Genomic DNA, 27538 nt, shown 5'->3' with positions numbered 1-27538 from the left:
TGCTGAAAAGTTACTCTTGAATTAGTTTAGTCAAGTTTGCTGATATACTTTCACTTGAAACTAAACAAAAATACTTGGTTAGAATTTTGTGTTTTTGCAGTGAAACTTACCAAATTTAATATTTTTTTCTTACATTTTTCTTATCAATAACTTGTGAATCTGATCAGCGAATTGTGATATTTTTACCTACTTCATGTCGTTGATCAGGTAAAAATAAATAATAGCTAATCCTCTTTCACATAAGAAAATCATTTGAAAACTGAATTTTTGTTATTTTTAAACACTAGTTTGCTGACCTGAAACATTAAATGATGGGTGTAAATACTTTTTCACAGCTCTGTATATGTACTTACATTCAATGAACATTTGAAGCAGAAATAATAATAATAGCTGTTAAACAGAAGCTTCTTCAATCTAATTTTTGTTGTTGTCACAAACGGATTACAGCAGTTTCTTATAATGAGAGATAAATATCTGGAAAATAAAAAAGGCATCTTTGTGCAGCACAGGGTGTGTAATAATACTTTAATGATCTTAATATTTACTTCATTACATAAGTAATTTTTCACCATTATCTACTGAAAATCATTGATCAATTACAGCTCACTAATGCAGAAATTTCATCAAATGTCCTTAAAATTTATTAAATTAGAAAACAAAAGCCGTAGTGTTTCTGTTTCTCTCCTGAAATCTGATCTGAGGATCATTTAGGAAGCAGAAACGTCAATATGTTCAACACACATTTCATACTGTTGGGTCAGAAAAGTCTTTAAGCTTCAAGATGAGAAACTTTTCCTGCTTCCCAAAAGAAAATAAACAAAATGTCGGCAGTTTTAATAATGAGAATTACCATTTAAATGCTTTATTTCCCCAAACAAAAACAATTCCTAATATTTTTTTCTTCTTTTTTGGCTATAAATTTCAAATCTACTCTTGTAAATAATCGCAGTGAGTGTAGCTGTTAAGTTTTAATTATAAGAAATAAAGTCTCTCTAATAAAATTACATTTTGCTCATAGTTTCAGTTAATCTCATAAATTCAGGGACATTTTCATTTCTCTTAAACTTCTGACCCCCCAAAAAACCCAAAACAAACCGCAATATAAACATGTTTGAGTTTCATCGTTGAAAAATATACATACACAAGCAGCTTTGTTTCCTCTGATGAGGCTTTTGAATGTGCAACAAAAAGAAACAATCAACTTTAGTTTTTCTCTAGTAATTATACATGCAGATCAGCAGCATGCATGTAAAAATCTGCCTCATTTACACTTTACAGCTGCTAAAACTGGTTTTTTCTCTTCAAAGTTTTTAAACCAAATTGTTTTGTCCAAATATTCCCAAAACATCCGTCACGTTTTTTATTATTAAGATTAAGTCAATCTTAAAATCCAGAGAGGACGGCTTCAAAGCTCGTCTCAAACTGGAAAATCACACATGAACATCTGGATTCCCCCCAAACACACAACGAACAAATAATCAGCGTGAGCTTCAACCGATATAAAAGTAGCATCTGGATCTATAAAACAAGAAGAGCTGGATAAATCCAACACATGCAAAGCTCAAAATGCAAAGCATCTCCAGAGGAAAACCAATGCGGCGGCGGCGCTGCATTGTCACCAGACTCGCTCGCTAAAAATGAACGGTCGTACGGTGGAAAACGTCATATTCAATAGAATAAATAGAGCTGTGCTGTCATAACTGTAGCTTAATAAACGCCTAGCCTAAAGATCAGCTACGATGTTCAACACAAATAATGATGAGATAAAAACATGATGACATCACATCAGCTAGGAAATTCTAATTTATCTCTACAGAATCACAATTTAAAACTTAAGAGAAACTGCTTTTCTAAATATTTTTTATCTGGATTGCAGATTTAAAATAGTTTTGAAGGTAAAAATAAAATTGCCTCATTTGAACAACTTGGTGATATTTTCAGATTATATCAGAAATTATTTCAGAACAAGTTTTCAGTCTCTTTGGAGAAAGACGTACATTCATTTCAGTTTGAAAAAAACTAAATAATCTCCAGTCTACATTCAGTCTGTCAGTCCAACAGTGTACAGCTAATAGTACACTGTAAAAACACAAAATTCTACCAAGTATTTTGATCTAATTTTCAGTGCACGTATCTTGGTACACTTTAAATCAGACAAAACTAACTTTAAAGTAACTTTTCTCTAAGCTTATTCTAAGAAAATCCTCAATATTGATAAGAAAAAAATATTACTTCCACTGTTTAACTTATAACAAAAAAAATGATCTGCAGTGGAACTAGTACTTTTTAAAAAAATAAATATTCAGGAATTATTGACTTAAAACAAACTGTAAGTTAGTTTAGTCTTACTAAAATGTTTTCACTAGAAACTAGATTAAAAATACTTGGTAAGTTTTTATGTTTTTGCAGTGTAAAGTAGGTAGACACACCAATCAGAGCGTTAATATGCTGTAAAAGTGTATCTAAAAGTTTAGCTCCGCCCCCTGGTCATTTTCCAAAGAATTCCACCGAAGTGGGCGGAGCTGAGCGACACTGGGGGCGTGGTTATGGGCGTGGCTTTATGGAGGGACTTAACCCACTCATATTCAGGATGAGGGGAATCAACATTGCCAACTTTGTCAATTTGTTGCAGTGTTTAGCGACTTTTTGTCTTCAAGCAACTTGCGACAAATTGATCAACTTTAACATATTTTTCCCAAGTTATGATTTCAATAATGTGGGACTGGTGTTTTGTTTATCAATATTTAGAAATTATTGACTTAAAACAAGCTCCTCTCTTGATGAAAACCTAAATTTTGCTTCATTTTACAGATAATCCATATGATTTTTGTCATTTTTAGATTTAGCAGTCAATCAATACTGGAGTCTTTCTGATCGCTGATCAGGCCTCTAAATATCCAAACAGAGGAATGTAGAGAAGATGAAGTTTTGAGTCCAGGAAACATTTAGCAATAAACATTTGTATAAAATCAACGTCTGGCAGATCCTGATGTTACATTTATGGAGATTATTTTCATACATATTTACTGAGGATAAATAATGTCACAATAAATCTCCTTTCCATTTTAACGTTTTTATCCTGACACTAAAAGACGAAACTCGTTCATACTAATAACATTCTCCGTATCTACAGATCTCACTGCAGCCGGAGGTCTTTAGTCTTTTCCTGACCAGAAGTGATGAAGATGATTCCCTCCTTCATGGCGCCATGTTGGATCTTACTGAGTCAGATGGAACCAGTCAGCTCAGCGTTTGGATCACTAGTCCAGTCATGCAGTCCAGTGGGTGAGTGGAGGAAACAACTTTCTGCTTTTTTACTTTTGTAACTCCATAATTTTCTGTTCGGTTCATGATTGGAGATGTTAACGTTTGTAAAACCAGTCACTCCTCTGTAATGGTGGGCAGGTGGGGGCTACTGGGAGAACTGGGAGAGCTCCGCAGGTCGGGTCGCACGTTGACACTGGAGATGGACCAAACGTCGCTCAGCTCTGCAGACACAGACAGATTAAACCAGAGTACAGATTATTCAGAGAAACAGAAATCTGTCTAATTCTGCAGCGTTTTAATTTAACCACATGCAAATTAAAATGAAATAAATTAAGTTTTTAAATAAGAAAATAAATGTGCCTAGAATTCGCTAGTGTTCGCCTGATCGTTGATGCAGCTTAGTTGAAATCAGAGTATTTTTATTTTATTTACAAATTGATAATTGTTTAGCAAAAAGTGATTAATAAGATCTTTTCAATAGGTGAGGATAAATCTATTTAACTTGATGAGTTTTGAGTAAAAAATATTTACGTTTTTGATCTTAAACGTAAAATGTATATTTATTGGGACAGTTTTGGATTAATTGCTGCTCTGAATATGTTGTTCTTTCAGCAAACTGCCTGTTTAGAGTCTATAATCCAGTTAACGATTAACAGATTATTAAATTAGTTGACAATAATCAATTAATCAGAATTTATCTTCCTGTTTCATTTTACAGCAGCTGTTGATGAAGAGATTAACATTTTTTATTAGGGTAAAATTATCACAGATAAAGTAAATTTATCATTTGCCTATTTAACCTGGTGAGTTATTAAAAACCAATTATTTATGATAACAGCCTAAGTTTTACAGTAGAAAACATTAGCACCAATTGTCTTTAAATAACCAAACTTTGTGCAGGTTAATGTCTGTTTACTGACTTTTGCTCAAAACCTCATTTTGTTGCCCCTTCATCTAGTTTTTAGTTTGTTTTTGTAAACTTATCTAAACTCAACAAACATTTTAAAATCAGGATTAAAGAAAAAGTTTTCTATGTATCCAGCTGTTACATAAAAACATGAAAATAGCAAATTTTCCTTTAATAAAACAGGTTTAGATCTGTAATAATGTGCACATCCCTCTCTAACAGCTGATCTGTTTTACTTCTTTAATTAAAGTTTTTCATGTTTATTGTTGGTTGGTTTGGTTAAAACATTTTTTTGATCCTCAGACCGTTTTTGCTCATTTAGCAATAAATAAAACATGAAGATGATCATAAACGTGAAGGAGAGACATAGACCTATAACATGATCACATAGAGAGTCATACAGTGAATGGATGACATGGCATGCAGGGGTCATGGGTTGAAGGTCAAGGGGAGGGAGATATGAGCTGCAGCGGGGGGGTCAGAGTGCAGAGGGCTCCAGCCGACACAGATGACCTCTGAGGAGTCTGACAGACGACACACAGCATGTAAACATCAGCAGATGAAAACATCACTTTGTTCACTCTGGTGCTGGAAAAGATTTCATAGAAATTCATCACAAAGTCTGAAATTTATTAACCAAAAACTACATGAGCAACAAAACCCTTAAATTATTTATCAGATGTATTACCTATTGATAATGTGTCTATATATAGTTATTGATTTATTGTCCAGCTCTATGTGACCCATAAACATTTTGTTTTGAAGTTCATGTTTTGGTGAAAGCAGCAACAGAACCGGAGCAGGAAGAACTTTTCTCTCCTACCGGTTCTGAACTTGCTGTACGGTCCGTTGTCGTTGGTCTGCCGGCTACCGGACACGAAGGGCAAACCGCGCTCTCTCCACCTGAGACACAGAACAGAACCAGATCAGAACCACTTTGTCCAGCCCGCTTTCATCTGCAGGCTGGACAAGGATGGAAGGACACAAGGAAAGGAGATAGGACATACAGAAGTGAGGAGGAAGGAAAGGAAAGGAAAGGAGATGGGATACAAGGAAGTGATGAGGGAGACAAGAAATGAGGAGAAAGGAGACAGGAAGCCAGGACAAAAACCTAAATGATCAAAGTGTGGATTATTTTTACCCATAATAATCCAGGAAAAATTAAGGATTAAAGAGGATTACCAAACATTTGTCTCATTGTTCCAACAGGACGAAAACTACAAATTTAAGTTTCTTATCGCTAAACATGAATTTATAAAGTTTCTGCTCTGAAAACCTTCAGGTAACTTTTTAATTTAGCCTCTTTTATTAAGAGGTAAAACATTCATAAATAGAAATCTTGGTGCCGGCGACCCGATCCTGACCCGTTCCGTTCCGTTACTTTAGTTTTGTTTCCTTCATTAAACCCGACCGGCAGCCGTGACGATCAGAACCAGCAGGATGTTTGTGTTCGGTTCTCACCAGTGGAACGTGAAAATGGCGAAGATGAGGAAGGCAGAGACGAAGTCGGTCAGGATCCACATCAGGGTGTATTCCTCCGGAGTCTGGAGAGAGAACGGACCGGGTTTATGTACGCCACGGGTCAGAACCAACAGCAACAGTCCTATGAAACAGACAGCTTGGACTGATCAGAACCACAGAAAGGCAGGAAGCAGCAGGAAGTTCAGACTTAAATGTCTTTGAAAAGACATTTTTAAACTCCCACACCGCCTGAAGCGATTGGAACCAGAACCAGAACCATCAATGGACCATCAGAGCATCACTGCATAATAATAATAATAATATGTGAGTTAATATGCTTTATATCCAAGCTGCACAGTTTTGTAATAAACTTCAATCAAACATTTAATTAAAAGCGTAAATTTGGATATTTTCATAAACCGAATAAAGAAATTCTCTGAAGTTAAATCAAATTAACTTTTCTTGTTTTTTCTTAGAATCACCAACATTATTTCTATTTTCTAATAGAAAACTTAATGATTTAGAAATTGATTTGTAACTTGTATTTTATATTTAATTTGCCTTAAAACAATTTGTTTGGATTGTGATAAATATTTATTACTCCTGTTTACTCTGTACATTTTATAAGTGTCTTGTATTCTCCTTGTTTTATATCTACTGTTCGTATTTAGTGACAAAATTTGTTTAGTTGAGTCATTTTAACCAGTTAACAGATGAAAATAAGCCCTTTGGCTAATTCATTTACAGAAATGTTAATTAAATTGTAATGTCCCTGTCAAAGAAACTCAAAATAAAACATTAAACAGTGGAAGTTTACTTATTTTGAGGACCAAAAGTACAGTAATTCATTTAAATAACAAAACAAAAAAAATCTGGCAAAATAAAAATGTTCCAAATCAATTTCTCTCAATAAAAAACTTATGAAACTTTTAACAAAATCTGCAGGTTTTTGGTGAACTTTTGATAAAAAAATATATTTTTTTTTCCAGTGGGTAGAAAATCCAGAAATAATACTTCAAAATGAAATTACTCAAGTAAAAAGTACAGCATTGTAAAAATACTCAATTTTTCCAAAAAGCTACTGAAGTAAATGTAACTAGTTATAGTTACATAGTTTTGTTTGCTCACCTCTGAAAATAGCAACTTATTAATATAACATAATTAATCCGTGTAATTGGTGTCAATCAGCTACAGAGTCGGCTCCCAGAAAATGTGAGTTCCACCTTAAAAAGGCGCCTTAAGTCGGAGAGCGAGAGGCTGACCATGAGGAAGAGCGGCTTGTCGACGCCGGACAGGATGTGGACGGAGTTGGTGGTGACGGACTGGGCTCCGGCGCACCAGGCCAGCGTGTAGAGCCACGGCTGGCTGATCACGTACAGGTTGGTGCTGATGTTCACCGACTGGAGCTTACTGGACACAGACACATTCAGGTTATCCATTCTAACAGGTGCTGCAGATTCTGACTGGTGCTGCAGATTCTGACTGGTGCTGCAGATTCTGACTGGTGCTGCAGATTCTGACTGGTGTTGACTGGTGCTGCAGATTCTAACTGGTGCTGCAGATTCTGACTGGTGCTGCAGATTCTAACTGGTGCTGCAGATTCTAACTGGTGCTGCAGATTCTGACTGGTGTTGACTGGTGCTGCAGATTCTAACTGGTGCTGCAGATTCTGACTGGTGCTGCAGATTCTAACTGGTGCTGCAGATTCTAACTGGTGCTGCAGATTCTGACTGATGCTGCAGATTCTGACTGGTGTTGACTGGTGCTGCAGATTCTGACTGGTGCTGCAGATTCTGACTGATGCTGCAGATTCTGACTGGTGTTGACTGGTGCTGCAGATTCTAACTGGTGCTGCAGATTCTGACTGGTGCTGCAGATTCTGACTGGTGCTGCAGATTCTAACTGGTGCTGCAGATTCTGACTGATGCTGCAGATTCTGACTGATGCTGCAGATTCTGACTGGTGCTGCAGATTCTAACTGGTGCTGCAGATTCTGACTGGTGCTGCAGATTCTGACTGATGCTGCAGATTCTGACTGGTGCTGCAGATTCTAACTGATGCTGCTGCTTTCTACATTCCCAAAAGTCTCAAACCAAACATCTCAATTTTTCATAAGTTATTGCAGGATCAAACTTTTCAAAGTGATTTTTAATGTTTCTTATTTAATGGGAACCTTAAGATTATGCAGTTATTTTTTTTATTAAATTTAAACCATAAACTTCCTTATTTCATTCTGTTCAGACACAGCAGGTCTGAATATTTTTAAAGCTCAATTTTAGTACAGTAAATTATTTTAAAAATACAAGTTTCTGAGTAATGAAGTGTTTTTTTATGGCTTCCAAATTTAATAAGTAAAAATGAGCCTTTAAAGATTAAATTAGCGTCATTATAAATGTCTTTCTGAGTCACAGAGTGAATCGGAGCTGAAGGTTCACTCAGGATGAGTCAGGAGGAAACTCTGAATTACTCCATTATTTTGCCGCCCGCCTGCTTCCTGCAGCTTGTTGAACTTTTCATCGTCTCTTAGCGTCCTGATCCCTCACAGCCCGGGTTCAGCCAGCTGATCACCAAACGCAGTTTTTTTACAAGGAGATGGATGCGAGTCATTCAGCAGGAATTACGACGGCTGCCAGAATAATCTCAGAAAAAAATGTTGAGAATAATCTCAGAAATTTTCTAGACAAAAAAGGAAATTTTCTGAGTTTTTCTAGAATATTTTCACTTTGGAAACTCAGAAATGTTTTTGTTTTCTAACAAAGAAAGTTTCCTTTTTAATCTTTAAATTCTTTTCATATAATTTCTGAAATTGATAAAAAAAATATTTTTGATGGAAATTTACTGCCACTTTATTTTATTAAAATAAAGTCGAGTTAATGAGTCATAATGTTGCAAGAATAAAGTTGTTTGAGAACATAATCATGTTTATTCAAAAACGTTACTTTATTCTCAGAAATTGTCCTCATAATGTGACTTTATTCACCTAATTCTATTGAGCTATTTAAGGACATTTCTTAAACAATCCACTGTTTTATTCCTAATTTTAGTTTTTAAAAATAAAAAGAAGAGCGGATGGATTTTTATTTATGTCAAATCTTAATCCAATAATGAGTGGAAAACTGATCTAAAACACGTTACTAGCACTTTCACAATACTTTTTGCAGAAATTCTTTGCTAATATTGGAGGAAGAAATTTGAAAAATGGTTGAAAATCTGCAGCTGTATTTAAAACCATTTGGTGGTTTAATTTGTATGTGGAGCTACTGGGAGCTGTGGTGGGAGGTGGAACCGTACCAGATCTGCTGCTGCGACATGCTGCTGTAGTGCAGGTTCAGGCGGCTGATGCCGTCGTCCGTCAGCTCCTGGATGGAAGCCTTCAGTCCGGACGTCTGCTGCAGCGCCGGGTCCAGACCGGACACCAGAGCCCGGTCTTCAGACGGCAGCCACAGCACCTGCACAACCAGTGGAACCAGTAACTCACACCGGCAACATGGTGTGAAACAACAACACCGCAAAAACAAAAGCTCAAGTATTTTTTCTGATGCTGATATGCAACGAGCCACACTAACAAAAATACATATCAGAATAAAGTCGCAATATTTCAACTTTATTCTGATATTTTGAATTTATTCTCGCAATACTATGACTTTATTCTCATAATTTTATTTTTTCTTAAGATGGCTCTTTTATTCCTTTGTAAAAATATCTTAATAAACTTGAAATAGGAGCTTATTTTAAGTCAATAGTTCATAAATATTGATTTAAAAACTACTTGCTCTACTGCCAGATTATTTCAAATATGACAAGGGGAAAAAAAATCTTGTTAAAAGTAAAATAATCTGCCAGTAGAGCAATATTAAACAATTAATGACTTAAAAAAGGCTCTAATATTTTTCTATAAATTTATTTGTAACTTCGTTGTGTCTGATTTTAAGTGAACTAACATATTAGCGCTATAAACTAGATAAATTTCTTTTTGTGTTTTTGCAGTGCAGCCTACCTGTGAGGAGTTGATGTGGGCCTGGATGACCTGCAGAGTTCTGTTGATGTAGGAGCGTCTGTAGGGATGTCCGTACGGTGGCCTGCGCAGGTCAAACAGCACCAGCTTGCCGCTGGCGGCCGCCACCTCCAGGAACTGGGCCAAGGAGGGAACGGACTGGTTCTGGGCCTGAGAGCGATCCGCCTCAGAAAGGCCCGATGCGGTTCCAAACGGATCCCTCTGCAGGACAGAGAAACCGGTCACAGAATGGAAGATTTCACAACATCTGTCCCAACCCTCACTTCATTTTTGTTAAAGTCGAACCAGATTTTCCAGAGTCGTTACTTTTCTTCCAAATATTTAATAAGTGTGTGAGTCACGTGCAAAACGTTAGCTTCTAAAACGATCTAAAGGTTCTTGGTTTCACACAAACTTTGAATTTCTTCTCTTTCTGTTTTCAGTTTGTGGAAAAAATGAGATTCTAAACTTTATTCAGTTATCGAAAAGAAAATGTTCTAGGATGCAACAACAAAAAAAATATTCAGGTAGAAAAACAACCTTAAAAGAATGAAAGAGATTTTATAGAATCAGGAAACATGGTGGTGGCAGCATCATGCACTTTTATTGTTTACTGGACCAGTAAAAAACAAAAAAAGAAAGAAGACTGAGGGCTGAGATGAATACAAATGTAAGCCACACTTTTCAGTTTATATCACAAATTCAAATAACTTTTAAAAAATTCTTAAATGTAGATTTAAACCCAGGAACTTAAATAAAACATTATAAAATCATCTTTATGCCTTTAGAGTAAATGAGTATAAAACTCCTTATATAAAAATATTCCACAAGATACAAAAATATGTTTAAAATTATTAATTTTTTAAATGACTCTTTTTGGCCCATTAGACTTTATTAGGTCACTTTTAAACTGGGACTTTGGTTTAGAAATGACAATTTGCTCTTTAAAGAATCAGTAGTTAGTGATGTCCAGATGTTAAGTAGCCCTGATTTAACCAGTGGAAACGCCGACGCTCACCAGCAGGAACCAGCTGCCGGCGTTCAGCTGCTGTATCTCGGCCCAGGTGAACATGGCGGCGTCCAGGTGCGTCCGATTGGGGAAAACCTCGGCGACGTTGGTGGTCCTCCTCAGCGTGGAGTCGTGCATCAGGAAGGGAACGCCGTCATAACTGCAAACAAAGACACGGCGTGTGATCCAGGTTTGACAGGGAGACATTACAGCTAGAGACGCAAAACAAGGAAACCGAGGTAAAACTAAAAGGTTTGTTAGTTTTATTAGACTAAACCAGGCAGCTAATCAGCATGTTTAATGGGGAGCTAAAAGCTAACTGGATTAGCATGGCTGACTAGCTCTTAAAAAAATAACTATTCCCTTTTGCTTCTATTTCCTGTGGTTGCAGCAGTTTTTGTTGTGTTTTAGTTTGCAGCATGTTAGCACCTGCAAACATGCTGCAAACTTTCTGTGTTTGCATTTTCACACCACTAGGGGCAGAATCTGTAATCCTCACACTTTCCTCCTCATTGGGGCGTTTAGATGGATAAATAAAATCCAACTAACTTTATTTATCTGCTTGTCAATCGCTTGATAAATTAACATGAGCTCAATAATTTTCATTCTGATGATTAATATTTACATAAACTGTTTTTAATTACTCTTTTCTTTTTTACTTATTGTTTTTTTTGTTTTAGATATTTAAAATATATTTCAGTTCAAGAGTTATGTTCCGTACAAAATTAAAGTTTATTAATCTTTGAATTATTATGCCATAATTATTATATTACTTGAAAACTGTATTAAAATGACAATTTTATTTTTATTGCAATAATTACTGGAACAATTTATCATCCAGCAAAGTTTATTATGAATTATATTTCAACCCAATCAGGTTCAGTAGCAAGATAATTCCAGCAAAAATTAAAAGAAATGAAAAACAAACACTATAAATGAAGCCATTGAAACATTTCTTGTGAAAAAGTGTTTTAAATTGGATTTAAATAATGGAGGCGAAATGTGTTCAGAATGAACAACAAACGTGGAGTAAACTGCAGCAGGTTTGGATGAATAAACGTGAAATCAAACCTTATTGTGACGTCCGTCTCCAGGCCTTCTCCTCCTGATTCGACGGCCTTTTCAAAAGACATCAACGTATTCTCTGGAGCCAGCTTGGAAACACAATCAACGTCCAGTCAGTTATTATTTCCTAATATGAAGGACTAAAATCTAAAATGGAAAATTTATTTTCCAGAAAAATATGTTTTTTATATAAGTTGCATTGTACTAAATTTTAAATGGATGAAATGTTTTTTTTGTAGAAAATTATTAATATGTTAATTATTAATATTAACATTTCCGTTTCTTTACCTATCAGTTTCTGTAGGAAATTAACTAAACAAATTTGGAGAGAAAGATCCATTTAATATTTTTCTGAAACTTCCCATTTAAGTATAAACTCAACATCTCACAAAAAACATTTATCTTAATCCGCCCAGAAATAAATGAGCAGATGTACGGTTGAGGAGAAAACATTTAGCAGCAATTCTCCTGAACGAAACCAAAGTGTTCCTGCTCACCATTGGAGCTCCTCTGTGACCAATGAGAGAGGGCGCTGGTCCCAGAGTTCCCGCCTCCTTGATGCAGGGCGAGTACATGCCGAGGGGAACCAGGTAGAGCGAGAACAGGAAGGACAGGTAGAGAGCCAGAACCACGACCTGTCGGGCTGAGAAACAGGAAAAAGACGCTGCAGCAATCAGCAGCTTGCAGTGAAGTTAAAGACAGTATTTCATTTAATTATAAATGTTGGTAACATGGTAATCAAAATGTTCAATGTTACATCATATGGATGAGTCTAAATACATTTCCACACATGTAAACAAACCAAAATATACATGAGTCGGTCTTCCTGGAGAACTACCTGCTGCTGAAATCACAGCTGAAGGTTTCGTTTTCCCGTCTCTTCCAAGTTTGCAAATATAGAGGATGATTTTTTTTTAAGTCAATAATTCTTCAATATTGATGAAAAGTACTGGCAGATTAATTAACTTGTAAAAAGGGAAAATGTCTTATTATTCATTAAGTAGTTTGCAAGTGGAACTAGCACTTTTTTAAAATCAATATTAAGGATTTATTCATTTAAAACAACCTTTTATATCTTTCTGAAAAGTTACTTTTGTCTCATTTAAGATATAACATATTTTTATTAGAATAATATCAAAAATACTTGGTGAGATTTTGTGTTTCTGCAGTGCATTGAGTCTGTTTGCTGTCATTGCACAGAACTTTCCCCATTGTGGGACAACAAAGGACATTTCTATTATAATTATGCAGAAACATAATATAATTAAGCCGGCCACCATGAGCCTTCACCGTCTCCGCTCAGAGCTCCAGCCGTATCGTTACTCTGAACCCCTGCAGTGACTCAGCATCTTTGGCTCTGCTGAGTCACTGTGGCAACAGTTCCCATGGAGACGAGATGAGGAAAGCAGAGACCTGGAGGGTCAGAGCCACTCAGAGTCTGACATCATGCAAAGACGCTGAAGCCATAAAGGAAGGAGAGAAAATCACCGTCCAGTTGATCGAACGTCTTAATATAAAAATCTTCTTATCATATTTTAATATCTTGTAGCAAAATGTGTTCGTTGTGGTTCTTCAGCCTTTAAACTCTCCTTTCTGCCCAGGCTCTTCAGTTGAATCAACAAGCTCCTCTATTCTTCTCTATTCTTCATATTTTAAATATAAGAACAATTAGACATTTGTAACAGAAACTAGGCAAAAGTACTTGATAATGTTTTATGGTTTTGCTCATAAAGCTTCACTTTGTTCCCTCAGAGCTGAACTTGCCTGTGTGCTTCAGAGAATAAAACAAATTTAAGGCTTTAAAAAAGTGGATTTTGCACTTGCTCTTAACTTAGTTGTGTCTAAATTTGAGTGTAATAAAATATTTGCACGAGACAAAAACCTGTAAGATTTAGTGTTTTTGCAGTGTAGGTCATTCCCAAACCTGCACCGTTTTGGCTAAATGAATAGATATATACCTTTCATGACGGAGAGAGTGACGTCTATCGGTTTGTTTACCTTTCTTGTTCATACGAAAAAAGTGCAACGCCGTCGGCCAAGAGAGAACCGCCATGAGCGAGACCGCAGCCACATGGAGGAACGGAGCCGTCACCTGAAAAGCAAAACCACCAAAACGGGACGAAGCTCATGAATGACGAACAGAGACTCATACAGGAACATTCAAACACTTTAAACTTTCTCCAGGTAAGATCCTGAACTTTTCCAGCAACACTTAGGAGTCAAAAACAAAACAACAGAAATTAACTTGAAAAATTCAAGTAAATATCATTTATTACTGTTATATTACTAATGTTTTGTGATCTAATTTCAGATAAAATGGTCACAGAGTGAATTAAAACTGAACTTTCTCTAAGGTTGATTTTGCCCGATATATAATATCCTCAAATATAAAAACATTTTATGTTTTAAAATGTCTGTAAACAGTGATATCAACTATGAAACAAGCTTTATTTCAATTACACATATCAATAAGTCATATTAAATATTTATAACACTGAAACAATCCAAATAGACCTGTTAAGGTAAATTAGCTTCCTAATCTCACAAAATGCTGAACTATTATATATAGAGTTACAAAAAAATATATTCCTGTTCAGTTTTCTGTCATTTAGCAAATAGAAATAATTTAGGTGATTCTAACTGACCCAAAACAAGAAAAGTTTAGTTTAATTTGACTTCAGGGAGGAAAAAATAAATAAAAATCTGTTTTAAACTCAATATCATTTTCCAATTTTAGTCAAACATTAGATTTTGAATATCAAGTGTTTCCAAACTTTGACTGAGACTCAAGGACAGAGCTGTAAAAACGATTCTGCGTCCCAGTTTTCTGTCGTCTTGTGGTGCGAGGAGCTGCCAACCTGCAGGGACAGCTGGAGAGTTTTCCACTCTTTGCTCCAGAGGTCAGACAGGATCCCGGTGGCCGTGACGGAGAACGCCAGCGTCACCATGATGCCCGTCTAACACCGCAAACAGAAAACTCATCAGCACCAAAACGGTTTTTCTGAGAGGAGCAGCAGGTTGTGTCTCAGTGTTCACCTTGTGGCTCCAGTGGAGGTATAACCTTTGACCTTCAGACAGCAGACACACCGCCAACACCTGGGCAACGTGTAAGAACACAGTTAGGGGACTGAAACAGAACCGTCGGAGGCGGTTTCATCAGCGTGCGTACCAGTAGCAGGGCGATGTACGTGAAGAGAGCTGCAGCGACGGCCAGCAGGACCAGAGACCAGGGGAACCAGAAACCCAGATTCCCAAAATTAAACCTGGAGATAAAAAATAAACAACAAGAAGGCAAATAAAGAAACCAGGGAATCATCCAGGACATTCAGGTTTACAGCAATAATATGAAACCGAACCAGAGGAAGATATGGATGCTTCAGTGCCAATCCGAATGAAAAGTGCAGCTCAAAAATGAGAATATTGTTGAAAAAAATTTAATTAATTCATTTCAGAAAGTGGAAACACAAAATTCAGCATCTCAGAATATTGCACTGAAAAAAACACAAAGTATGACCAAGTATTTTTGGTGGAGTTTCTAGTGCAACTCACAAGTTTAGCGCACCATTTCAGCAGGAAATAGGAGCTTGTTTTATGTTAACTATTTCTTAATATTAATTTAAAAAGCTCGAGTTACAAAGACAGATTATTTCACTTATAACAAGAAAATGTCCCCATGTTCCACATAACAAAATCTGCCATGAATATTCAGGGTTTGTTTACCCAAAACAAGCTGCTTTTTCTTTATTGCTAAGTTACTTGTTAACTAGTTTTGTCTTAAGTGTGATATCTATACTAGAAACTAAAACAAAATTTAAAAATTTGGAATTTTCACTTTCTGAAGTAAAATAAAAAATGTTGCTAAAATCTTGATTTTCAAATATAGAGGCTGATGTTATGTTTTTTTAATGCAAATATCAGTTACTAGGAGTTTGTTTTAAGCCATTAATTCATTAATATTGATGAAAAATGATCAGTTCCACTGCTAGATTATTTCACTTACAACATGGAAAAATGTCTTGTTTTACATGAAACAAGGTGGTAAATTTAATTTAGACTCCATAGCAAATCCTGATGCATTTTGATGCTAAAGAGTTAAATAATTGCTGTTGTGTTTGAGACTCACCAGTCAAAGTCATTGTAGTCGTTCTGAGCTTCGCTCCAGAAATAAAGGAAAACAAAACTCAGGAAGAAGGTGAGGATCAGGAGCCCGAAGCTGCCACACTCCACCTGAAACACATCCATGTTCGAGTTTTTAATCCCAAAGACGAACATTAGATTACATAGTTTACAAATTTAAACGTAGCTGTGTTAATATTGAGTCAACCTTAGATTAACTCATTAATTAATAACTTTCACTCTTAGTTTGAGGTGGAAAACTCATGTTTGGTTCTGGTGATATTCTAATGTAGAACAGACTCCCTGCATTTCCACTGACCATAAAATTGCACAATTTGGAATTACAAAAATAAATTTGCTTAATGGAAACACTGCAATTTCTAATAACCTCTCAGTTTTTGATATAAAGTTTTTGGATTTAGTATTCAGGAGGTTTTTTTCAGTAATTAGTGTATTTCACAAAACTGCATTGGAAACACTATTTTCGTATCACGAATCTTGTGATTAACATCCAGATGTTACTACTGTTGGAAACGACAAAGAAGACGACAGGAAGTGATTATGATTTTAACAAATTATCACGTGAACAAACGTATTCACTTGTGATTTTAATTGCGTTTCTTGAGAAATTGTGTTTTTTCGTCAAAGTTTTGTGCACATTTGTAATGGAAACGCAGCTGGAGAGGCTCAGGTGGATACATCAGTTTGCATTATACACACAGAACCAGCAGGTTTGATAACAGCTGACAAAAGTGCTGATAATCTCTTCAGAGAAAAAGCTGCAACCAACTCAGCAGGCTGGACTGAGGGAAACCAGCCGGGGAATCGATAGCCGGTGCTCCGTCAGCAGGGCGGCCAGTCAGACTGTTTTCATCTGGTGCTGTGTGAGGACGCTCACCTTGCTGCAGCAGCACTCTCCGGGCTGCGCCCGCGCTCTTTGGTATCTCCTCCACTGGCAGCCATAGAGTCCAGCCAGGCAGGACACAAACGGCTGGTGTTCATACCTGGAGCAACCAGAAACCAGCCGGAAATCAACATTTTGACGACGTTTTTAAGATGGTGGACAGCAACAAATAGGAGACAAACAGATGTAGATGAGCACAGGTGACATGCAAACATGCTGGGAGAAAAATATTACAACTTTATTTCAGCCTCAGAAATTTATGGGTGAAATTAGACATAGCTCATTTGGAGAAATTTGTTGTTAGGATCAAAAGTGAAAAAGATTTTAGGAAACAACAGCTAGAGATGTTTTCACACCTGATAGTCCGGTAGATAATGGTTCAATTGACGACCAAAGTTGAAACATTTGTTATGTTTTTCGGCTGGTGTGTTTCACTTTTATATCATTTCAAATTAGACTAATTAGCAGATCTGTTCCCCTCCTTGCCTGTGGGGGGCGCTAAACCAAGACTCACTGAAGGAAACAGCATAAAGAAATGCAGATGCACAAAATCTTACCAAGTAATTTTGATCTAATTTCTAGTGCAAATATCTTAAAACACTTGAAATGAGACAAAACTAACTCATAAGTAACTTTTCAGCAAGATATGGGCGCTTGGTTCAACTAAATAATTACTTAATATTGATGAAAAAATACTTGGTCCTTTGGGAGATTATTTAACAAGAAAAATTATTGTTTTAGTGAAATAATCTGCCAATGGAACTACGTCTTTAAAAACAATATTAAAAGGTTATTGACTTAAAAACAAAGCTCCTATATCTCACTGAAAAGTTACTTATGAGTTAGTAAAATTGAATTAAGACATTTGCACTAGAAACTTTCTGAGATTTGGTGTTTTTGCAGTGCATCTCTGAAGAAGACACTGAGGGCAACTTCCTTCTCCACAAAATGCAAACAAAAACAAGAGTGGAGTCAGATTTTAGCGGTTGTACAATAACAGAGTAACTAGAAATTCCTGTAGTTTTATTTAGTATTTTATTTCATGAGAAGAAAAGTGTGCTATGCTTTTATTTTCTTACCAGATCAAAGTTAGAAAACATGAAAAAGTGAAGAAACTTTCCACAAGATGTTAACTTTTTGGTAAAATGGTGAAAAAGCAACAAAACTTCCAGAATCACTTCAAGCAACTAAAACCTCATTTAAGAATATGGCTGAGGGAAACCAATATATATAAACCTTATAACTAAATTATTGAAAATGGATTTAGAAACTAACCTGGAAACATTCGGCTCAGCTCTGCGACTGCAGTAATCTATTTATGAGCCGCAAACAGCCAGAAGTGTTTCATTATGACAAAACGTAACGTTTCATTAGAGAACTGCAAGTTTTTTCAAACAAGTTAGGAAATATAATGAGATTATGTTGGTGCAGGGAGACGCAGCGTGACTCACTGCACTGGTGAGACGCTGTGGAGGCTGCAGAGGACGAAATGTTCTCCACTAAACATTTTCAAACGTTATTCAACGGCAGAATGTGTGAACTACTTCACAAAAGATTTGCTGATAAAAAAATTGAGAATGAAATTATTCAAACCTCTGTCAGATCTACAGTCATATTCAATAAATTAGAAAATTTCTGTGAGATGAAACTTTTGAAAATAGCTTTTATTCAGGTATTAGACATACTTTTCAATAAGCTGCATTAAAAATTTTTTATTTTATTGCTTTGATGTAATATTTTAATCTTAATCATGTTGTCTTTAGCTTTTTAGCAAAATTTAATCATCATTAACAGAAACAAAGGCTTGAAAACATCAATCTGTGGTTAAATAATCTGTACAATTTGTTTAAATTCGGTGAACTGAGTCACTGAAGTGAATGAACTTTCTATTCCACTTCAAAAATAAGTTAATTTCTGATAAGAAAATCACAATAAAATAATATATAATTTCTGAAATAAAAGGTTTTCTGCTCAGAACAACTAATGTGATGTCAAATATTACTGATAATGAACTGAAAACCATTAATGCAATTCAAACAAACCAGCTTTTTTTTTTTTTTTAGACAATTAAGGGATTTATCAAAATGCACGAAAGAATCAAAGCAACTCTAGGTTTGAATTTATTGACCAAGTTGCATTATAACACTATATAAAGTTTAAAAAAGTAACTTTTACATAATAATGTCCTTTAAAATCTAAATCTGCCACTTGTAATAATAATTATAATTGAATGACAGGTTTGTGAAATAAGCTTAAACATTCTCAGGCGAAATTATTGGGAGTGTCGCTACTGTGAGGTTCTGCACCTTTGCAGCAGCTGCCGCCGCACCACCTTTAGCTTCCCCAGCTTCGGTCCGGTTGCGGGCTCAGACTCACCCACAGCCCGGCATCACAGAGACTGGATCGAGGTGGAGCGGGAGACGAGGGCAGAGACTCTCCAACGCGCCGTCTCCGCCTGCAGAGGAGACACAGAAGACATGCTGATATGTGCGGCTGGACAATTAAATTCACACGTCGAAGGATTTGATGAAAAACCTGTCATATAACTGTTAGGCACGGTGGTGGAGGCATGATGATCTGGGCTTGTTTTGTACCCACAGGACCTGATAACTGGAACCAACTGATTTCTAGTTGGTTATAATAGTTTTAGTTTTTCATTATAGTTCACTTTTACTTCATTGTGGCTTTTTGTCTAATTCAGTTAGTCTGAATTAGTTTTTAGAGTGCGTTTGTTTTAGTTGTATTAAAAAGTTTTAGTTTTTCATCCTGTGGTTAATTTTTAGGTGCAGAATTCAAAAAGTATTGTAGGTAAAGATTGGGTAATGAATACTCAACATTCAATTATTATTGAACAACCAACTGATTCTGATGTTTTATCCCACCATTTTGGGCACTAATATAGTTCCGTATTTGCAGACAACTAAACTGCTTATGTAAAAAAGAAAAAACAAAAAAACCTTAAATCTACTTTGCGTAAGTTGCAAAGGCTAATAAATAGATTCATAAACACAAAACCAAATGTTGCCTCAACTTCAGTTTTTTTTTAGCATCTTTTAAGAAAAAGAGTCCAAACTAATTTATCCGTTCAGAAAACCGTCCAGACGATCAGGAGCTGGCGCGAGTGTTTTCTCCTCGTAAAGCTGGCAAACCGAGTCCCACAGCCAAGGTTTCACACCGCTGCCATGGCAACGGTGACATCAGCTCCCTTATTACTGCTGCTGTGAAAAGGATGGAGGACGGCGGGGGTAAATAAGAAAGAGGCAGATGGATTGATGAAAAGTCTGAATTCATGACGGGGAGACAAAGAGAGCAGAATGTGTCTCATGGGATGGAGGAGGAGGAAACCCGGCGTTTCCAAAAAGCCGTTACTATTATATTCACCGCGTCACTGCGTGGCTTTCAGAATCGCAATTAGCTCATCAAAAAGTTCAAATGAAAACACGTGAGGAGGAGAAAACGTAGGAAAATCATAGAGGCTCAGTCTCAACAATGTGTGTTAATAAAAGGATCCATTATGAGTCGTAGCAATAAACCTTATTGAAGAAATATGTCAAATTTAAAAACATTTAAAAAAGACTGTTTTTCTCAATTTAAATAAAATATTGTCATGCGGACGTCGAGGCAAGTCACAATAATTTTGATCAATTTTCAAAGAAGTTAAACGACGATGTTGTTTTAAGAACATTTTCCAGTAATGCAGTGTAAGAACACATTCTCTAGGATAAACTTTAAAATCTAACACATTTTAAGCATCCAAACATAAATAAGCAAAATAACAGAAACAATAAATAAAATGACTTATGACGTCTCTATAAACAGAAATGTACTTAAAGAGACTGAAGACTTTTATCATCCAGTTTTTGGTAGAAAGAGAGAATAGACAAAAATAATAACTCGTGTTCATAAATAAAGCTTTGCCTCCATTCAAACAACAAAAAACCTCCATAGTTATTTGACGATATATTATTTCTCTACTTTAGGAGATATTTAGTTTTCTGTGCCAGCTGTGCTTCAGTTTGGATTTTCATTGTGTTGGAAAGCTGGACATAAAATGGGTCAGGAGCCCAACAGGTGGGATGTGAACGGAGCAGCGGCATACTTTAGGTAAAAATAGACTCCGTTCCTTACATTTGGGGGGAGACGGTTGTGTGAGCAAACCGGCAAATACATCATCTGAGAGGACAGAGAAGAGAGGATCACTAAAAGACAGATTAAATATTCATGTGGCTGCAGAGTTTCTCCAATCAGATCATTTTACTGCTTCACTTTATCACTTTCTCTCTATGGTGGTTTAATAATATTAGATACAGCAGATATAATGCCTTAGAAATGTTCTCTTGCAGCTTTTTTCCTTTTAGTTTTTCATATTACATAAAAAAAAAAACCAATACATTTTATATGCTACACTAGCAGAAAGCAGTGATATGTTTATTGTTTTAGAAATAAAACTGACAAGCCATTTCTTTTTACATTTAGACACTAAAACGACCACAAGGCGACTCCAGCTAGTTTTTCACTACATAAAGCATCTTTAATCTGCTCAGAAAATTATTCTAAGCTACAGAATAATTGAAACAAATAATTCATAAATTAACGGTAAGGAGTGTTTTGACATCAGTGTATAAGTGCTATCGGTTTCTCACATGCTAATTTGCAAATATTTCGCCTCACAAATACTGCTTACAGTTTTTTGAATTATTTAATCCGTTGAAGTTTATAGTTACAGTCTGACGAAAAGATGAGCAAAACCTGAACTGGAACTTCACCTCTTACTGTCTCACCCGAGTTTTTTCCAGCAAACTGAAACAGAATCATTATGTACGAAGGTTTGCCGTCTGTCACCTAAAATCTCCAAAAAGATCACAAACCATTTTCCTTCCACCCCGTTTTATGAATTAAACCCACCATGTTTCACTGGGCTGATTTATAACCCAACAGAATCCAGTATAACTGAAAACTTAACACCAGTTCACTGGGACGGGAATCCAGAGGGCGACATGGGAAACTATTAATGTCAGATTATTCTCTGCCATCTACCTTCGCATGTATGCTAGGAAGCAAGATATCAGCTCACTTGCGTTTTATTAAGATTTGATTTTAATTCAAAAGTTAAAAGTGCATCTTATGTGTAGCAGAGACACACATTTAAATCCCTACAGAGTTTGTGAAGTGTCTCTTAAATCAGCCAATTAATCACAGCTGCATAACCGAGGTTTCTGGGTTTGGATTAAACTTTTATGAGCCTGTGGGGAAATCTAGAATTACATAAAGGAATGCAAAGTAGCTCAGAAAAGAGAGGCTCAAGTTTTCTGTGAGGATAAACAACCTGCCAGTCTTACTGTAGTGGGAGAAAAAAATACTAAAACAGATCCAAAGGGTTGTGAAAGTGATGAACAGAGTTACTTAAACACACCAATAGCTCAGCCTGTCAAGGTAACTAATGTTACTGGATGATAGATTGCCCCAGAAGTTACTGTGATAAGCAACTATATTATTGTTTTAAGACCATTTACAAGTAATATCATGGCATAATAATGGCATAATAATGGAAGAACACATTCTCAAATACCAAACTTTAAATTCTAATGAATAAAATAAAAAAAATAATGCAAATAGAAATTATTGAAATTATCATTTTAATTTATCATGTGATAAATTGATTTATTGGTTATTGTGACAGGCCTACCTAAATTAAGTTAGGTTTGCAGCAAAGAGTTGCTTTGTTGTAATGAGCTGCAGTAATTAACTTTTAATTTCTTCATTAGAATGTTATCAACATTTTTAAATGCCTCAATGAAGCAGAATGGGGTGTTTTTGATATAACTTCCCTCCTACAATATTTTTATATCATTACAAGCCATCAATAGCAGCGTTGTCATTAATCGTATAATTGCAGTTTGACATTTTGAAAATAATTAATTGAAACGCTCCAATTTCTAAAAACTTGCTTTTTGACCAAATGGTGATTTCTTGGCCATCGGAAATCAGTTCGTTTCATAAAACTGCAATGGAAACACGAGTCGCGTGATCAACAACAGGATGTTGCCACTGGCGAAAACTACAAAGAAGAAACCGACAGGAAGTGGTAGGATGATGCCACGGCACGTTTTCAAATGACCTATCAAGTGAACAAACTTACAGTTTCTTCCCCACAGCCGTCAGAGCCATTACTCCCTGCCGCCCCCTCCCACACATATCATAACCTCACATACCCCCCCACCCCCACACAGCCATATTGTTCTGCACTTGCACTGTCACATCATCTGCACTTTACCATAATTGGACCTGCTGCTTCTTCTTGGTGTGGTTGAGTGCCTTTAGTTAATTTTAGTTGTATATATTATTATTATTATTGTGTGTTTGTTTATTTAATATTGTATATTTTGACTTTTTGCACGGGAGTTGCAATAGAAATTTCGTTGAATCCTGTTCAATGACAATAAATGCTATTCTATTCTATTCTATTCTGTGACTCTAATTGCATTCCATATTTAAATGAAACACCACAACTGAGAAATTAAATTTTTTCTGCATTTTGATAAGAGAATATCAAAAAGTTTTCGACACATTTGTAATGGAAACGCAAATCCTGTCTTGATCATATGAATCCCTAAGAAAAAAACGATTGTAAATGGTTTCATGGAGAAGCATTGTTGTGATTGTTGGAAAGATTAGGAGCTTCTTAAAGAGACAGAAGCCAATTTCATCAGACACAGTTGTGATGGAAGATCAATTTTAAGTTACGTTTGATATTTATTTCACATTTTATAAAACCTGACAGTAATAAAGTTACTTGATTATTTTATAAAATGGGGCCAAGCAAAAGGCAACTAAACATAAATGAAAGTTTGCATTGATAAATCGTCTCTAAATGTCCAAAAAGTGGCTTCAACGACACAAAACACAATAAATATCACCTGAATAGTAAGACTTATTAATAAACGCTGAAAAGCTAACTGGACATCAGCTTAATGGGTGTACTGGTGAGTCGATACAACAGAATGATACTGTAGGCAGAAAGGTGGATTTAGAGCAGAAAAGACTAAACAATGCATCTCTTTGTATCCGAACCAGTCAGCTCTGCTGTCCACCCATTGTCCAAACGCATCACACCACAGCTCCCAGTAACACTTCAGCACTGCAAACAACCAACACCATTCCTAACACCCACGAAGAAGATGATAATAACGAATGCCCCGTGTTTTCACAGATTAACTGATCGAGACAAATTTTAATTCTCTGTGCAGGTGTGAAGATCATTACTGCAATTTACAAAGATGGTGATACAACTGTGAACAGGCACAATTTCACAGCAGCGTTTAAAAGAAAACATAGTCTAAATGATAAGACATGTTTTCTTTTCACCAAAGCATTGGACACTGAAGTTAAAACGACACCTTGGGTCTTGAACACATCACATAAACTACAGAAATAAAACAACATGTTTTCATATAAAAACAAAGGTTCAAAATTAACATAAAGGAGATGCTGGTACATTAAGCTAAAGAAAAGCATGGCTTTCCAAACATGGAGAGCTGTGAGGTCAAATGATTTACAAACTACAGTTTCCTCTCGTCAAAACGTAAAAAGATTTAAAATATCTTCTTAAACTGGAAAAAAAAATCAAAAAAATTACTCTGAAAAAGACACTTAATTGAGTTTCCTTCTTCACAAAATGTAAACAAAAATGGAGCTTTTTCCTTTTTTCTCCCACTAGACTCTTGTGTTTGTTTTGGTTGTTTTTACCCAGAATGCTCTGCGCCATCTCCGGTTTGCTTGGCGTTTGAACCAGCAGTTCACTTCAACCGAACTGACAGCTTCGAAAAATTAAAAGTTATAGTTTTTTTTTTCCTTCAAATTTTTCCACGTGAGATCAAGTTACTGCAATAAAGCTGTAATTTGAAACGGTTCTGTACTCGCACTGACACTATTAATCACAATAATCAAGGCGAATCGATTCTTGAAATAATCATGAACTAATTTAGTGACTGGTTAATTGTTAACTGAAGTATACAGACTCTAAAAAAGGTAATTGGTTGAAAAAACAGCGCAGACAGAACTGCAATTAAACTAAGACTGTGCAAAAAAAATAAAATAAATCAACATTATTTAAGGTTAAAAAGTACATTTGTCTGTAAATATTTTCTACCCAGAACCTTTTATGTGGCAGTTTTAGCTTCACCCAAATCAAATTCTATATAAAAAATACATTGAAAAAATCCTATTAATCATGTTTTGCTATCAAATTATTAATCCAAAAAAATGATCAACAGGTTAAGCCTCCACTATAATAATGTTAAATCAAGTAAAAAGGGCTGAGTTTTAACGCATACCCTAAAGGAATGCTAAATTATTACATTTTAGGCAATAAAACATTTATTTTCCAAGTAACAAGGGAATTAAATTATGTGTTTATTTGAATATTTTATGTATTTCTAATATAGTATAAAAAGTGGTTAAAATAGACATCTGCAGAACCTTCTAACTACTGTATCTGATTAATTGTCAGAAGAATTGTCTTGTATTGGATCAGAAATAAACAATACAAAAAGGCAAATTAATAAAGGAGCTTTAAAAGTTTATTTTTAAATCTGAAAAAAAAAATTCTTAAAAAAGGAATAGAAGCACAATAAACAAAACAAATTGTGTGGCTTAACTTCAAAACAACTTCAACCAGGAGAAATGTAAAATTAAAAACTACATGATTTATTTATGAAGCTGCTTCTTTACATAGTGTCATCATGAAGCCACTAAGCAGCTTAAATAAAAAAATTAATTCTGGATCATTTAATTACCTTCAGTCCTGCACAGAGTGTTCGCCTGGTGGGATGATTCCTTCAGAGTAATAAACCAATCTAATTAAGTTAGACCAAATCTAAACTCTGCAACAAAATAACAGCAAGCTGGGTTTACAAAGGGCTGACTTCATGTTTACAGACAGCGTGAAGACTCTAAACTCATCGTAGCTAAAAAAACAAAAACAAAACCATAATCTGTAAGAATGAAAACCAAAAATCTTTTTAAATGAAATTATAAATATTTATATAAACCTACAGCATCACTCATACTTCATATATTGTCCATTTAAACTATGGAAACATCAGAAACAACCGAGACAGCATTAATAAAACTAATCATAAATACTTTGGTTTTAATTTTTTTTATACAGATATAGAACATCTTTTGTGGAAATTATGCAGCCTGATATAAAGATGCACTAATCTGGCATTTATTGATCAACATTGATTTCCAGTTTTCTTTAAGAATAACCTGCTGCTATGTTTAATTTTCTTTCTAATGAATTATACAAAAACAGTTATGCAATTTATTTTTCCAAGAAAGAAAAGAGATGCAGGCTTCTTGACAGTAACCTTGAGTTTGATTAAAAAAGGAATTATTATGTTTGTTGAAAGCTCATGTTCCCATCTTTCATCTGACTTACAATACAGAGAGCAAAACACAGGCAGAGGCAGAAAAATGACAGCTTTTCATTTTTGATGAAAAATGTAATGAACAGGAAAAAAAATCCAGTCACTGCCCAATAGATTGGAACGCCATTAATCTTATTAACTTTTGCATTTTTTTTACTAAATATTCAAAAATCAGAGCACAGACTTTTGCAATAGAACACTTTTGCAGAATTAAAAGTCTGACAAAACCCACTAAGACAGGCAGTAATTTATAGCAGAATGGCATCAAATAAAAGTAGAAAGGAGCTAATGATAACTGGGAAACAAAAGAGCATAATAAAAATGCTAATATATCTTTAACAAGTTAAATGTAGCTTCAGATAATAATTAAAATCATATAAAATAGGAGGGGATTTGTCTTTGGTTGGTCACCTTTCATCCTGTGTTATTTTGTTAGACAGTATGAAGCCAAGTTTGGCTTTTTATTAAGTTAAATAAGCAATTTTTAATCATTTTAGATGTCCTGATCCAATCCACAATGTTTGAAATTAACATTTATTTATATATATGTATTTAGAAAGAAAAATAATTAATGTTTTTTCTATTAAAAACATGATTCAGTGTCACCCAGCAATAATTAAGTATTATCCTGCATTTGTATCCATAAAGCTGTTTATGGCGATTCTTCCAAAACAGACTTTGTGCCTAAAAGGCGGCGCTGGTTGTCCTCTAAATAAACAAAACGAGTAAATTCGGCAGAATTCATCCAAACCTCCGAGAGAGAGCCGCTGTCTGCCGGACATTCGGCTCAAATATTAACGGACACAACAACCGAGGCTGCCGGGTCTCCTACCTGCCGGCTGCCGGGGGGCTGATGGCGACGCTCCGTCCCGCTCCGTCTCCTCCAGCCGTTGGAGTTTTCAACCGTCGCGAGCCGCTCTGCAGCGCGCGGACACGTGCAGCAGTGCAGCTTCCAGAGCGAGGAAGGAAGGACGGTCCGCACCGCGCGCGCCTCACTCGGCTTGGGCACAGAGTGGAACTGCAGCCACTGACGCGGCCGCGAGACGTTCCAATCAACCTGTTGCTTACGTCACCGCGGCCAGATTCAATATTGTGAAGGAATATATGGAAAGCAGTCATATGTCTAGTATGGAAAGCAGTCATATGTCTTTATGTAATTAAGCGCCAGAGCCGCAGACCGCTAAGAGTCCCGCTTGTTAAAGGAGGGGGGAAATCATTTCACTTCTTGTACATCATTCTTAACTCTTAAAGCTGCAGTATCTGACTTTTATAAATATATTTTTAGTAAAACAAAACAAAATATATATAACATATTTATAACAAAGATATAAAATAAAAACCTTTTATTGTAAATGTAAAAACTCATCTGCGGAAATTAGAGGAA

The 27538-nt window shown here is 35.7% G+C and overlaps 1 protein-coding gene across 2 annotated transcripts; it reads right to left on the bottom strand.

Moving 5' to 3' along the window:
- Nucleotides 1–511: 511 nt before the first annotated feature.
- On the bottom strand, nucleotides 512–27075 carry gdpd4a (glycerophosphodiester phosphodiesterase domain containing 4a). 2 transcript variants are annotated; one of them, XM_055028082.1, is made up of 18 exons: nucleotides 26987–27075; nucleotides 19100–19178; nucleotides 16718–16823; nucleotides 15827–15930; nucleotides 14873–14966; nucleotides 14740–14799; nucleotides 14562–14660; nucleotides 13702–13795; nucleotides 12201–12346; nucleotides 11710–11792; nucleotides 10648–10798; nucleotides 9633–9851; nucleotides 8927–9084; nucleotides 6898–7045; nucleotides 5636–5718; nucleotides 4998–5077; nucleotides 4576–4698; nucleotides 3397–3488 (listed from the first exon to the last, which is right to left on the bottom strand). In XM_055028082.1, exons 2-17 carry the CDS (start codon nucleotides 19111–19113, stop codon nucleotides 4604–4606), a joined length of 1734 nt encoding a protein of 577 aa, XP_054884057.1. In that variant the 5' UTR covers nucleotides 19114–19178; nucleotides 26987–27075; the 3' UTR covers nucleotides 3397–3488; nucleotides 4576–4603. The 2 variants fall into 2 exon arrangements, with proteins under 2 accessions (XP_054884056.1, XP_054884057.1); XM_055028081.1 differs by lacking the exon at nucleotides 4576–4698 and having other exon boundaries at nucleotides 512–3488.
- Nucleotides 27076–27538: the final 463 nt, after the last annotated feature.

This window comes from Poeciliopsis prolifica, unplaced genomic scaffold (assembly GCF_027474105.1).
Source record: "Poeciliopsis prolifica strain line A6 unplaced genomic scaffold, Auburn_PproV2 SCAFFOLD004, whole genome shotgun sequence".
NCBI classification, from domain to species: domain Eukaryota; kingdom Metazoa; phylum Chordata; class Actinopteri; order Cyprinodontiformes; family Poeciliidae; genus Poeciliopsis; species Poeciliopsis prolifica.
Note: the sequence above shows the minus strand (reverse complement) of the source record. Positions and strands in the feature narration are given on the sequence as shown.